General features: G+C 40.7%; 1 protein-coding gene across 1 annotated transcript in view; it reads right to left on the bottom strand.

The window, feature by feature from the left end:
* The window catches only part of filip1l (filamin A interacting protein 1-like), a 117,221-nt gene that overhangs the window by 2,796 nt on the left and 99,799 nt on the right, over window positions 1-14,626 (bottom strand). Inside the window, exon 5 of the mRNA XM_037696471.1 lies at window positions 8,976-11,814. Within this exon, the coding sequence (XP_037552399.1) occupies window positions 8,976-11,814 (2,839 nt within the window). The remainder of the gene's footprint in view (window positions 1-8,975; window positions 11,815-14,626) is intronic.

Genomic DNA, 14,626 nt, shown 5'->3' with positions numbered 1-14,626 from the left:
CAGATGGTGGGGGGTTAAGGGCTTGCTCAGGGGCCCAGAGTGGGGCAAATGAGGGTGGAGGCAGGTGTGGGTGTTCCACCTTTTCCACACACTTTGTTGTTGACGTTACCGGGAGTTGAATTTGCGACTTTCTGATCACAGGCCCATCTTCTAACCTCTGCGCCACCACTCCCCCATTAGTATCTAATAGTTATACAACCCATGCTGTCAGTGCTACACATTGATGTTCTTTGTTTAAAATTTTAGTGATAACTTTGGGCGTCACCACTGTTTGTCTGTAAGCAAAATATCTCATAAACCACTGAACAGAGTTTATTGAAATTCTCAAAAATAATCCAAGAAAGTTCAGTCAGTTCCTCTGGATGTTTTTTTTTAATTGAGACATTTTGTCCTTCATCCAAAAAACTTCATCAGTCCAAGGAGCCACAACAAACTTTGAGTCCCACAAGCAGCACCCTCACATAGTGGACCAACCAGTTTGCTGTTGATAAGATGGTTTCTGGGGCCCACCCTCTCCTTCATCGACTCATCTGAGGCAGCCATAGTCAAACTGGTTCAAAACAACAAAGTTCATGCTCAATAATCCAGGTAAAAAATCCAACAAAGTTCAGTCAGGTCATCTCGATGTTTTTTTTTTTTTTGAGACATTTCGTCCTTCATCCAAAGGACTTCATCAGTCTGAGAAGCCACAAACAAACTCAGTCCCACAAGCAGCACACTCCCATAGTGGACCAACCAGTCTAAAAAAAAAAAAGAAACCATCCAGATGACCTGACTGAAATTTGTTGGATTTTTTTACCAGGATTATTGCGCATGAACTTTGATGTTTTGAACCAGTTTGACTATGGCTGCCTGAGAGGAGTCGATGGAGGAGAGAGCGGGCCCCAAAAACCATCTTATCACCAGCAAACTGGTTGGCCCACTATGTGAGGGTGCTGCTTGTGGGACTCAGTTTGTTGTAGCTCCTTGGACTGATGAAGTCCTTTGGATGAAGGACGAAACGTTTCAGCAAAAAAAGAATCCATCCAGAAGATTTTACTGAACTTTGTTGGGTTTTTTTTTGGGGGGGGGGGGGGGGGGGGGGGGGGGGGATAATTGAGCATGAACTTTGATCTCAGAAATAATGTGTGGATTTGAGTCCACATCGGATTAACTTTTGGAGTTAATCCACTTTAATAAGCCAACACAGAAATTGATGCAACTCTTTAGGTTTTGCAGATATTGAGCTAAATCTAGCTAGCTGTGTCTTTCATAACACACATTATGAGCGAGACATCTCATATTCTCAAAGTTCAACCCAAATTATTACTCCATCATTTCTCAACAGAAGACTGTCTCGATTCTGAAGCTCTTGGCGAGTGATGTGCGTTTCTTCAAATAATCTTAAGCCTTCATTTGATGAATAGGATGCATTGATTTATGTAAACAGCTCCTACTCATGGGAGAAAATATCCAAAGAACTTTTGGACTCTTTGGCGTTTAAAGCTCTTCGTTACTTCACAGCTGGCACCAAACAGTTTTCTCCTTGATCGTGCTGTTGCCGTTTCTTCCTTTTCCTCTCCGAACGCTTCTGCAAAAGTTAACGGTTGTTGTGCAAACTGTTCCAAGCCCGTCTGAGTTAATACTCCTGCAGAATGTTGAGGTTCTCCGAATGTCTTCTTTCAAATTTGGAGCGGATTTATTCTGTTTGACAGAACGTGTCATCAATGTGGTCTGTGCAAAACTGAAACGTCTCAGTATTTCCACCAGTTTCATCACACAGCTGCCCGCTGAAACTCCTCCATGTCACATAGGTGGTAAAATGTAAAGAATTACCGAACCCCTCCAGTAAGTTACCTAACTTTAAATATTCATATGAGGAGCTAACGGGCCAGAAACTGTCTTCACGTCATGGGAGTCGCGTTCATTTTTCACAAAGAAAAGGCGAGCAGCTTTGTTTTGTCGTGCAGGAGAACTTCCTCTGTTCTCTGCTCTGCAACACCAGCATGGCTGTTGCCGTAGCAACCAAACACAAGATTTGTTTTGGTGCTCATTTTATGCTGGGAGATGTGCAGATGCTGTGAGAGTAGCCGAAGGCTTTCTGCTGCTAAAAAAAAAGTTAGTGTGGTAGTAGCTGACGCTCACCCTCATCTCACATTCTGAGTCCTAACTGACTGAGCAAGATATTTGTTTAAAAATATGCATTTAGCTACTTAAAGTCAACTTTGCCCGTTTGTTAGCAAAGTATTTTATGCACCACTGAGTGGGTTTTATTTAGACTTTCAAGAAACATTCAGTGGATGCACATCTACAACTGATTTAATTTTGGAGCCGACCCAATTCAAGATGGCCGCCACAGCCAATTTGCTACTTAGATTCTTACGAATCAGTCATAACTCATGTTTATAATATTGTTTCCAAAATTTTGACAAAACAACTATAACTCCGGTATTTCTCATCATAAGATGAGCTTAGTCTGAACATCTGACACAAAAGGGTGATAGGCATTACATTAAGGCAGTGGTTCCCAACCCTGGTCCCTGAGGAACACCATCCTACATGTTTTAGTTGTTCCTCTGCTCCAACACACCTGATTTGATCAAAAGGGTGATTAACAGGCTTCTGCTGAACTTAAGGAAGTAATTAAACCACTGAATCAGGTGTGTTTTGGATCAGAAAAACAACAAAAACATGCAGGATGGTGTTCCTCAAGGACCATGGTTGGGAACCATTGCATTAAGGAATGCTAGGCCCTTTATTTAAAGGTTGTTTCTTAATCGACGATTTACAGGTTTCAAACTACGTTTCCATGAAGTCGTTTGAGATCTAGATGAGCAAACACATCTCATTCTGAATTTCCTGCCAGCTGTGGATTCTCATCAGTGGCTGATAGTTTGTAATAAGCTTGAGCTGTTTTTAATAAAAGTGGCATGATTACAGTTTCTCAGCCGTCCGTCGGGGCTTCGACCTTCCAGAACGTCACACTGTCCTCACTTTAATCAGTCTGGCACACATCCTTGTTCCTCCGCTGAGCCAGATGAACTCAGTTACTGAACTAAACGTGTCTGAAGTGAGTCAGGGGGCAGTTAGGGTCTCAGACAGCCGTCTCAGCTGCTGCCGGTTTATCAAGTTCATCTCTAATGAATAGCATCTTGTTTAGCACCCCCACATCACACCAGACAAATCTGGAGCTGGTTTTTCCACAGCTGTGCCTTTTTAATGTGTCGTTCAATCACTTCTTCACTGTCGCACTGATTGCTGTGAGAGTGAGTACACCGCCTCCCACCACAATGAAAGCATGTTTTTGTGCACGTGCTTGTTCTTTTGTCAGAAAGTGTTTTCTGCTGCCTTGTCAGATTTAAACTAAATATTTCTTTAATAAAACGATTAAATTACAAAGTTATGGCTGTTTTGGTTAAACCTCGTAGATGATGTAAGCCAACCTGGACCCCGCATGTAATCATTATAAACAAACACCAGCTACCCTCTTGCATACATGCTGGACCTGTTCCAAACTTCAGACTTTTTGGCAATCTATTTTTGATACTTTCTCTAGGAAATGTGGAAAAACTACAACCAACACCATTCATCTCACTGTTCAGGGTGGTCCCTGTGGATACCTCCTTCAGCAAGTATGAGAAGGATATGATTGCCTTTGGCTCTCTTCTGGCCAGAAGACTTGTTTTTTACAGTTGGAAGGACACTCCACCCCACCCAGCATACCCAGCATATGTACACTGGATAAGAGAAGTGATGCATCATATCCATCTAGAAAAAATAAGGGTTCTGTTAAAAGATTTTGGGACACTTGGCATCCTTTCATGTTGTATGTGAAAAACTTGCCAATGCCTGTATAGTTTATTTATGTGTGTGTGACTGATCCAGTATGGGAAGGGAGGGGTGGGAGGATTTTTTTCTTCTGTGTTCTCTTTTTTTTTGTTTGTTTGTATGTTCAAAATTTTTTAAAAATCTACAAAAAAGACTTTGATAAAAATAAAACCCTTGTAGATGGTGTTACGTGCAATCGCATGCGGTGATACAAGATCTCACCAGATATGTTGCAGCTTGGAATATGTTTCAGGAACAATGCTTAGTTACTACCACATCAGATTTTATTTTTAAATTTGACTGACTGTTGTAGCTCGACAATAAACAATTGTATCGTCTGCATAGAGATGTAAGGAGGCGTCAGGAATGACTGAGTTATGTTTTTTTTTTTAATCTTAGCTGTGGTATCCATTTGGACCCAGGGTGTTTCCAAAAACCAATCAGTTGTAGAAGTTTATCCACACAGACAAAAACACATTTGTACTTGTGTCTCCGATGATGACATTATTACTTCAGAGTATACAAATGTAATATTTAAAAAAATCTAAAGGTCATGCTACTCTCCAATATGTATTTGATCATACAGTACATGAATCAGTGAGGAGCAGCGGATGAAATCATCCCCGCTCCCACATTATTTCATTTCTTTCATCTTGGTTTTTCCCTTTGTTTCTTAATTTAAATGAATCAAAACGTTTGTACCGTTTCCTCTGTGAGAACATAAACCCCGGTTGGAGGAATGCATATACATGGAAAAACCTGAGTCGGTCGTGCAGAATGACTCATTTCACAGGACAAGGGTTTGTGGGGCAAAATAAAAATGAAACAGATGGGCTTGGAGAAGCTTGTTGAGACGGTTTCCAAAAAGAGCTCGAGGATAAAGAAGCCGGCGTTTGAAGAAAAACTTGAGATAAACTTTCATAAAGCGTGGAGAGCTATTAATTAGGACTGCTTTAAATTAAAACCTATTCTTTGTAGGAGTGCATATCACCTGCCGCCTTTCATAACAGAGATTTAGACCAAAAAAAAAAAAAAAATTGTAGCTGTTTTAGTCAAACTTTGTAAATTATGATATTGTGAGATCTCACAAGATGTGTTTGTGTGTAGTGTGTGTGGTGTTGAGGAATACACTCCGCTTCAGTCACACCAAAATTCACCTCCCTATGTGTAAAACTGGGTCATGACCATTTTTGTTTTAACTGTCAATTAGCTGTGGTGGCCATTTTGAATTGGACTGGCTCCAAACAATAATCAGATGTAAACAATGTCTATGCGATACGTGGGTATACAGAGTATACCCACTAGAAAAACTTGGGAAATTTCAGTATACCCACTTAAAAGTACCCAATGACACGAGCCCATGTCACGTATCATTGGCAGTGGTACATGACATGGGCTCATGTCATTGTCAACACATATGGAACATTTTATAGACCCATTGAGTTGGTTCAACCTGTTTTTTTGTATAATTGATACTTTTTTGTGTAATTAATACTTCTGTACTTACTACTTAATACTTGTTTTGCTTTGTTACTGTTTTATAAATTCTACATTATGTTTTTAATACAAAGACAACTGTTGTAAAAAGTTTGTTGTTCATTTATTCAAATAAAAGCATCAGAGAAATTTTGAAATGTTCAATATGCTTAAATATCTAAATAAATTAACGATTACATTGTACTAACTGGTGTACTTTGGTTTCTAAGCGCAGTATGTCCACTACAAAAATGTGGACTACACCACTGAAAACGTATATCCACTGATTTCCTGATGTGTGCTCAATAATCCAGGTAGAAAAACAAAGTTAAGGCAGATCCTCTGGACGGATGCAAAAAGTAAAACAAAAAATGTTGAAACGTCTCATTTTTAATCCAAAAGATTTTGTCGTTCTGATTAGCTGCACTAAACTCGGTGTTATAAAAAGCCCCTTCTCATAATGGATCAACCAGTTTGTTGTTGACATCCAGAACTAGCTGTTCACATGATAAAGGAGGACTCAACTGTCCCCGTCCCCTGACGAAGTCTTTTGGATTAAAGATGAAACGTTTCAACAATTTGTTTATTTATTTTTATTTAAAATGTTTGCATGCATCCAGACAACCTGACTGAACTTTGTTAGATATCCACTGATTGTTTCTTAACAGAAAAATAAAGATCCATCCATCGTTTCAGGAAACATTTTGCTAACAGACAGAGTTGGCACCAACACTTAAAACTATAATCATATATGGTTCATTTGCAGTTTCTTTAAATCTAAACTAGAAACACTGCATTTCCTGCAAAAATGCAGTGTGACTGCTTATTGCAGAAGAACTTGCTGAAAAACAGCTAAAATGTAGCTGAAATGAAAGAAATAGCCTAATTTAGCATAAGAAAGCAGAAGGAGCACATATTTGATTAATTGGATTTAAATAAGCAGAAATGAGCACAAAAATTAGGATAATGGCTAAAGAAAAAGTTAAAATTAACAAAGATGTCTAAAATGTAGCCGAAAAGGCAGAAAGAAGCTTAACCTATGAGAAGGAAGTGGAAAGAGCTGAAATGAGTTAAAAAATGTGGAATTACCTGAAAAAGCTAAAATTTGCATTTTAGGTAGTAGCTGAAATGGCAAAAAAAAAAGAAAAGAAAAGCTGAAACTAGCTGAAAAAAGCTGAAAGGAGCATAACAAGCTGAAATTAGTAAAAAGTAGTTAATTAGGCTGAAAGTAGCAGAAATTACCAAGAAAATTTGATTTTATCTGAAAACAGCTGAAATTAGCTAAAAATATTTATAAAAAGGTAGCTTGTTAGAACAAGCGTAAATGAGCTGAAGAAAACAGAAAGAACCCATTAGGCTGAAAGAAGCAGAAATTAGCACAAACATCTGAAAAGTAGCTAAGAAAGCAGGAGGAAGCTGAAATTACAAGAAGGAACTGGAGAGCACAGTTTTGCTGAAGTAGGCTGAAAAAGTTTTTATAAGTGCAACAAATGTGGAATTAGCTGAAAAAGCCTTAATTAGCATAAAACGGCTACATAGTAGCTGAAATGGTAGAAAAAGCTGAAGCTTGCAGAAATAAGTTGAAAGGAGCATAACAAGCTGAAATTAGCAGAAAGAAGTTAGAAGAAGCGCACAAATATTGTAGTTAGCAGAAAAAATGAGTAGCTCCGAGTCCATTTATTAGAAAAATCAAGGATTTGACTCCAGCAGCATCTTCCGTTGTTCATCATTTAAAGGTTTCAAGGTTTTAGAGTTTCCGTGAAGCTGTTTCTGGGCGCACCAAGTTTACATCTGCCTGCTTTTGTATTGTCCGACTCTCTCTGCTCTGAATGGATGAAACCCACATCAGCTTATAATTCTAGGTTAAGTGAACAAACATATGGGAAACGTGGCGGGTTCATTTGTTAAGGTACGAGAACAGAGGTTCAACAGAAAAGTCTTCCATAACATGCATTAAAAGTTAAAACCTACAGATATTTCACCTTCAACTTGTTTAAAACATGCTGGTTTTATTGAGTGAATAAAACCGACAAGCATGGATGACAAACTTAACACTTTTTTTTTTTTTGCACACTTTAATTGTCAGAAAATCAAACAATCATAACGTTGTGGGTGAATGGGTGAAAATGTCAGGATACATCAGACTACAGTAAGTTATACAGTAAGTGCACACGAGTTAGAACTTGATCAGATTAAGACAATCATTATCATGCAGGCAGTTTTTAAATATGGATCACACAGCACCAAGCAAACTGTTAAAGAAGGTCTCTCACTGGGCTGTGACTTGTTGGCGAATGAGGGGGTCCCCGCAGTGTTTTGCTGCGGTTCTCAGTTTTCTCATGCAGAAGTGCATTTTGTGTGTCCAGCTCAAGAGCACAAGCTGCACAGGAGCTCTCCTCTGACATGTCCACGGCTCAGAACCACACTGAAGATGAATAACTATTGAAAAACGGGCCCATATCTGCCCGTCATTTCAAATTCAGCAGATTCCATTTATCTATTTCACATATCAAATCTTACAGTTATTCATTAATGCACAGACACAGATTCTTTTAATCAGGTTTGTAAGGTGTTTTATGTTTTGGCTCTATAAGTCAGAAACCCTTTTACACCAAAATTAATATACATGTTTTCACACTAAAATATTGTGTTTACATTATCACTGAGAGTTTGAAAACAAAAATCACAAATAAATGATTGACACATTGTTCATTCAGGGGCTTTGGATGTTATCAGCCCATTAAAGGAGCTTTATTAGTTGTTTATCATCCATATAGGTTGTGCTCAGACTGTTCCTTTTGCCTCCTAGTAGTTTTAAAGGTACGTTATCACTGATAATATGCAGCTTTGCATGCATGTAAAACCGGAAGTTTTTTTTTGTTAGCTGTATTTAACCCTTTTCCTAAACCTAACCCTTTTTCTAAACCTAACCTTACACCTGACCCAGAGCACTGACCCTAAACTTAACCTCTTACCCTTGAGTCTTAATCTAGCCCCCAGACCCTAAACCTAACCCCAAGACCCTTTACTCTTAACCTAGCCATGTAACTATTATCAGCCCTAACAACGTACCTTTAAACCTAATAGGAGGTACAGGAGGGGCAGTCTGAATGCAACGTATGAGGATTAGGATAACTAATAATGGACCGTTTAATTGGTGATAACATTCGAAGCAGGTGTCAAAAATTCCATTTATGGCCCATTAGTACTTTCAACCTGATAATTTTGGTTTCTGTGTCACAGAATGTGGACACCACTGATCTAAGATAACCTTGATAGATAGATAAAATTGTAAATGTGGAGGCAGGAGCCAAAGTCTTAAAAAAAAAAAAGCGATCCGAAGAAAATACAATGACAATAAATTAATGCGTGTTGCCTAGAAAGCTGTTTGCAAGCCATGCGTAAGGCCATAATTTTCAAAAACTGGCTTTTCAATACAGCTAAACGGCTTGATGGTCGCTTATTTGCAAAAAACTCAGAGTTAGTGAGACTGCAGCAGAAGATATGTCTGTTTTCTTGTCATTTTGAGTCACCAGCTAGTCTCCCAACAGTTACAACCTAGTGAGATACCGCCTTTAAGCACATAAATGAAGTTAAACAAATGGTTCTCTAGGCTAGAACTCAGGGTGGCAGAACTCCAAACTGAGGATGGGATGAAGGGTTCTCAGACTACGAGGTCAGTCATTACTTACTGTAATCTGTGATGGCCTTTGGACCGGAGTGGAGGTGGGCTTAATCGTGATGCTACTTGTGATTTTGCTGTTGCCTTTGACAGCAGGAGTACTGCAGTTGGCAACAATCTGAGTCCTTTGCTCCTGGAGTCTGGGCACGTGGCATGGACTCCGCGTCTGAGATGGGGAGCTAACGCTCTGAACAAATGGGCTTCCTAAGTGGATGTGGATTTTGTTGTCCTCTGTCGTTATGACATTCGGACCTGAGCTGTTGGACCTCTGGACCTGCCAGTTGTTCTGCCTCTCTGGGGTCACGCAGAAGATGGCGTGCCCACCAACAACCTCCACTGGCTCCGTGGAAAGGGAGCGCTCAGGGGTGCCTGTTGTCACTGAAACAATCTGTATGGGTGACATGGCTCGGTCTGGTGTTACAGAACCACACGAGTCTGGGGTCATAGCTCTGGAGTATGTAGTCATAGTGAATGGTGACAGGGCCCTGTCTGGTGAACATGGCTCATCTAACATGGGGGAACACTTGGGTTTAGCTGTTGGGGAAACTGATTTTGCATTTGGAGATATGGAAGCATTCTGGATGATGGTGATTCTCTGCTTTGGCGGACCTCCACTTGTGGGTATGACGGCGGTGCTGGTGAACGATTGGGGGGTTTCTGTGGTCGGACTGGTGATCTCTAATGTTGCAGTGTTGTGACCATGGTCCGGAGTCACTTTAATGTGTAAAGGCTGCCCAGGATGGTGGGTCAACACAACGTCTCCTGGCTGTGCATGGTTGCTGTTGTGTCCCGGTTGCATTTTGCCATTCACCTGATGAAGCGGACCATCTTTGCTTTTAAGGAATGGGCTTCTCACTCGTTTCAAGTTATTGTTTAGATTGTTGACATTATTAATGACGGAAGGGCCACATTTGGTGAGCTGTAGCTCATTGCTGTAATTTGCGTTATCTTCAGGTTCGCTTTCATTGTACAGCTTCCCGTTCACCACTGCTCGCTCCAGCGGCATCACAGTCTTCTCGCTGGGAGACATAAGATCAAGGGGTTCAGTCTGAACCTCCTTGGTGGACAAGTGTAGGTCTGAAAAGCGCCTTCCGTTCATGCCAGGGCGAAGACTTTTGCTGAAACGTCTGTATCTTTCAAGCTCCCGAGTGAGCGTCTCCATTTCTCTGGCTAGTTCTTTGTTTCTGACCTCCTGCTGGGTGAGTTTTCTTTGCAGCGTTGAATGGTCTGTCTTCATGCGACAGATGGACTCCTCTGTTCCCATGTATTCATGAATCTTGTCTTTGAGAGCTGCCACTTCTCTGCTCAAATGACTCGACTTGGCTTCCTCCTCCTTCAAGCGTTTGTAAAGAACGTGCTCTTGGTTGCACTCTTTCTTCTCGGCCAGTTGGTACTTTGAAAGCTCTTTTCTTGATATTTCCAGTTCCTCCATCAAGGCTTTTGCTTTCTCTTGTTCGTTGTTGAATCTTTTCTCTAGAGATTCAAAATTCTGTGTTTTTAATAAATCGCCTTCCACCACTTTCATGTCCTTTAATTTTTGCCTCAGGTTCTCGACCTCCTGTGTCAAGTCTTTGACTTTGTTGTCTTCTTGTTGGAAGCGATTGATGGGTGGTGTTTTGATGTGCTCTTCTTTGCTTTTGTTTCTCAGGTATTCTCTCTCAATTGACTCAAGCGATTGCAATCGTTTCTTCATCATGTTCAGCTTTGATTCCAAGTCGTTGTTCTTCTCCTGCTCTGTTCCTAACTTGGCCTTCAAGTCATCCCTTTCCTTTGTTGCACTGCACATTTTTTCTTCAAGCTCTGCTTTTGATCTCAGTGCTTTCTTGCTCTCCTCTATTAGCTTCTCTGTGACAGATGTGACTTTGTCCTGTTCTGCCTGAAGTTTGCCGGTACTGTTCTGCACCTTGTTCTCCATTTGTTTTAGCTTCTCTGCCATTGCTTTCCTTTCGTCCACTAGCATGACAGTCAGCGTCTTTAACTTGGACAGATCTTCCTTCAGCGTCTGCTCAGTCTTTCCCAGTTGGCACTCTGCTTCCTCCAGTTCTTTGACTCTGTCTTTTAGGTCTTCCAGCTCACTGCTCAGAACCTTTGACATGTTTCTTTCTCTCTCCAAGTTGCTTTTGAGTGAGATGCATTCCTGTTTGCCCTTGCTGAATGCATCCTCCAGTTTTTCCAAATCTGTAATTCTCTGATTCAGTTGATCCACTTCAGCTTTCAAGCACCGGCTCTGGTTGGTCTCCTTCTCCAGTTTCTTGTGGAGATCTCTGCAGTGGTCCTCCATTCGTATCAACTCTTCGTCCTTTCCCTCCATCTCGAGCACCCGCTTCCTCAGCTCTTCAAGCTCCAACATGAGGCCAGAGTTTCCACACTCTCCTCTACTTATTTTGTCCCTCAGCTCCTGTAGTTCATCCTCGGCTCTGCGCAGTGTCTTGTTGTTCTCTTCCAGCTCATCCAGCTGTCGGCTGAGGGCAGACAGCTTCTGGCGCAGCTGCCGGTTCTGAGCATCCTCGCTGCTTAGTTTGGCAGTCATGGCCTCTTGTTCCTGATGGTTTCGACTGGCTTGGTCACGCAGCTCTGCCTCCAGGCGACAGACTTTTTGTTCCTCTTCCTGCAGACAAGCATTAGCTGAGCTCAGTTCTTCCTGAGCTTGTGACAAGCTGGTGCTCAGTTCTTGGACCTTTGCTGTTTTTTGGTTCAGCTGTTCAGTAAGACGTTGCTGTTCATCCACCACCATCAACGCAAACGACTTGAGTTTTGTCAGCTCCTCTTTTAGACTGAAGATTTTTTTGTTATACTCTTCCTCTTTTCGTTCTTGGTAGACCTTTTCCTGATCTATCAGCAGCTTTAACCTGCAAAAACAAAGAAGAAAAAGTGAAAAATGACCTTTAAGCAGCTCATTTCAGGATTTGTTTGCATGTGAAAACATCATATGTAGTCATATTTGTGTTGGCTAATGTCTATTTGCTGGCGGCCATCATGAATAGAGTTGACTCCAAAAGTTGTAAATGTACATTCAATAGCTACTTTATTAAAGGATCGTTCAAATCAGTCCAAAAGTGTAGGAGATATTTTGCTAACACAAATATATTTGACTCCAGAAGTTAATGCCAAGGTTTTAGGCACAAATAATATGCATTGTGTTGCATTTAAAGTTTGTGTTAGGGGTAATGCTTATACTAACACACCAAATTTTAGCTTAGTGTCTATATAATTGGCTAAGCTGTAGCCATTTGTTTTTTTTTTCTAATGCTCAGTGGCTGTGGCAGCCATTTTGAATTAGGTTGTTTCCAAAATTAAATCAGTTGTATATGTGTACCTAGGGATTACTTTCTGAACGTTACAGTAGAATTCAGGGATTCCCAACCCTCTTCCTTGAGGAACACCATCCTGCATGTTTTAGTTGTTTCTCTGCTCCGACACACCTGAGTTTAATTAATGGGCTATTGATAGGCTTCTGCAGGACATGAGCAAGTAATTAAATCACTGAACCAAGTGTGCTGGAGTAGGGAAACAATTAAAACATGCAGGATGGTGTTCCTTAAGGACCAAGGTTGGGAACCACTACAGTAGATGCTATATAATATTTGCTAATGGTACAAACAGATGGCACACACTTATAAATTTCAACCCTTTCTAAATTATTATTCATCTTACTTCCGCCTAATGCCCAAATAAGCATTAAACAAAATGTAGAAAATTCCCAGTTTTCTTTATTGACCTATAATAAAAATACAAGAAATTCTGCATTTCCCCCACTCTGATTCCCCGTAAGACCCACTCCTTCAAGCATCGGCACATCATAAACACTGTTATTTTCTCCACATTGCTCAGGAGGACTTAAGTTTTTATGTCACGGAAAATTTAACACTTCATAAAGAGTCTGAATGTTAGGGGTCATAGTAGTCTGAAATACTTGTGGTTCTATTTTTCCATTTGTTGCCAACCAAATCTCTTGTGGGTTTGAGACCTGAGTTATGGCTGTGAAGTGCAACAAACAGTGAGTTTTAGAAAGTTTCCAGGGCAAAGCACGAGGCTCTCTGGTGAAAAGGAAACCTGAGAGATGAAATGTTGATCATCTCACCACAAATGCTAACTTAAAATGAGAAAAAAGGAGGTTTCTGACCAGTATATAATCACAAACTGTTTACTGGAATAGATTCTGTTCCTGTGAACACCAAGACTGATCAAGAGAGAAAAAACAAACTTGTCTAAGATTAAGTCCAAATTTAAATAACAGGAATTCTTAAGGAGTTTTAAATTGGTTCATTCAGGAAGAACACAAATTTCTCCATCAGTACAGAGAACTAATGTTCAGAAAGTTGCATAATGTTTTCACTGTGTTCTCAAAGTCTGTGTCGGCTTGATTAAGACATACCAAGAAATCAGACTACAAATTGTCCAACATTTATTTCAGTGGCAGATTTAACCTCATATTTCTGTATAATGTGTGCCACCTGATGCTGTGTGTAACCCGGGTCAGGGCGTCTGCCTGGTCCCCGCCGGGAGGCAACTGCCAGGATTTTCCACCCATATGGCCCACTGGAATGGAACGATCCTCTAATGAAGGGGTTTCTCTACTTCCAGCCTTCCTCCTTACTAAAACCACCACTACTCTGCTTTTTTATTCATTTAAAGGAATTCCCCCTTCTAACAAAGACTATACAGTCCCTCTGAGTTTATAAAGAAATCTCCCCCCCCCCCCACCCCCCTCATACAAACTCTGAGGGACCACTAATCACACTGTGTGGTTGTGGAACATGATGTTAGTGCTGTGCAACAGGGTGGGTCACTTCAGAGCACTACAGTGTCATTTCTCTTTTTATTACCTGCCCTTAGGGACACAATAATTAGATCCATGCGCTGCTAATAGAGCAATGATTTATACCAGCCGTTCATGAACTACGTTTTTAGACTAAACTGATGATGCGGCATCAGAGATTTTAGCTGCTTAACCTGCTTGGTTAGCGCTTTGTAACCAGGAATGCTGAATGTGTGAGCAGGTTGGCTTCTAATGCAGGGCTATTCAACTGGCAGCCAGTTAGGGTGAGGGTTACTCACTTCCAGCCAGCAGGTGACTTAAGTCCAGCCCACCAATGAGTTCATAAAAAAAAAATCCTGCCTAATAATGCAGCACCTATTATTATCCACCTGACAAAGGTTTCTTAACTTTATATCTTACTCTTCCGTCAACTTTAATGTGGAACAAACCACAATGTGTACCCCACAAATGTTATATCAAAACAAGCTCGGCACCGTGATATGTGCTATTACTTTTATTGCCGTTTCGAGTTACCAAGACGACGTAATGTACAAAGATGCCCTTTTTCTCATTCAAAATGCCTTACAGAACTCTAAAATGGCCGTCACGCAGTGGTCCCATCAAAGTTTCTCCAGGAACTTTATAGTTGCATTTGTGATTCAATGCAATAAAACAAACAAATTTAAAAGGTAACAGATCATTGTAATAACAACAAAAAAGGTTGAATCATGTCATCTGGACTTCGTTTTCTTGTTAAAAAGAAACGTTTCGCCCCTCATCCAAGAGGCTTCGTCAGTCTGAGGCCTAGCCATCTGGTATTACCCAGAAGCCACCCTGACTCTTGTGTTTCAAGCCTGCCTCAGGGGTATCTGAGGCAGGCTTGAAACACAAGAGTCAGGGTG

The sequence above is a fragment of the Nematolebias whitei genome, chromosome 23 (genome assembly GCF_014905685.2).
Source record: "Nematolebias whitei isolate Nwh7 chromosome 23, NemWhi1, whole genome shotgun sequence".
Lineage (NCBI taxonomy): Eukaryota > Metazoa > Chordata > Actinopteri > Cyprinodontiformes > Rivulidae > Nematolebias > Nematolebias whitei.
Note: the sequence above shows the minus strand (reverse complement) of the source record. Positions and strands in the feature narration are given on the sequence as shown.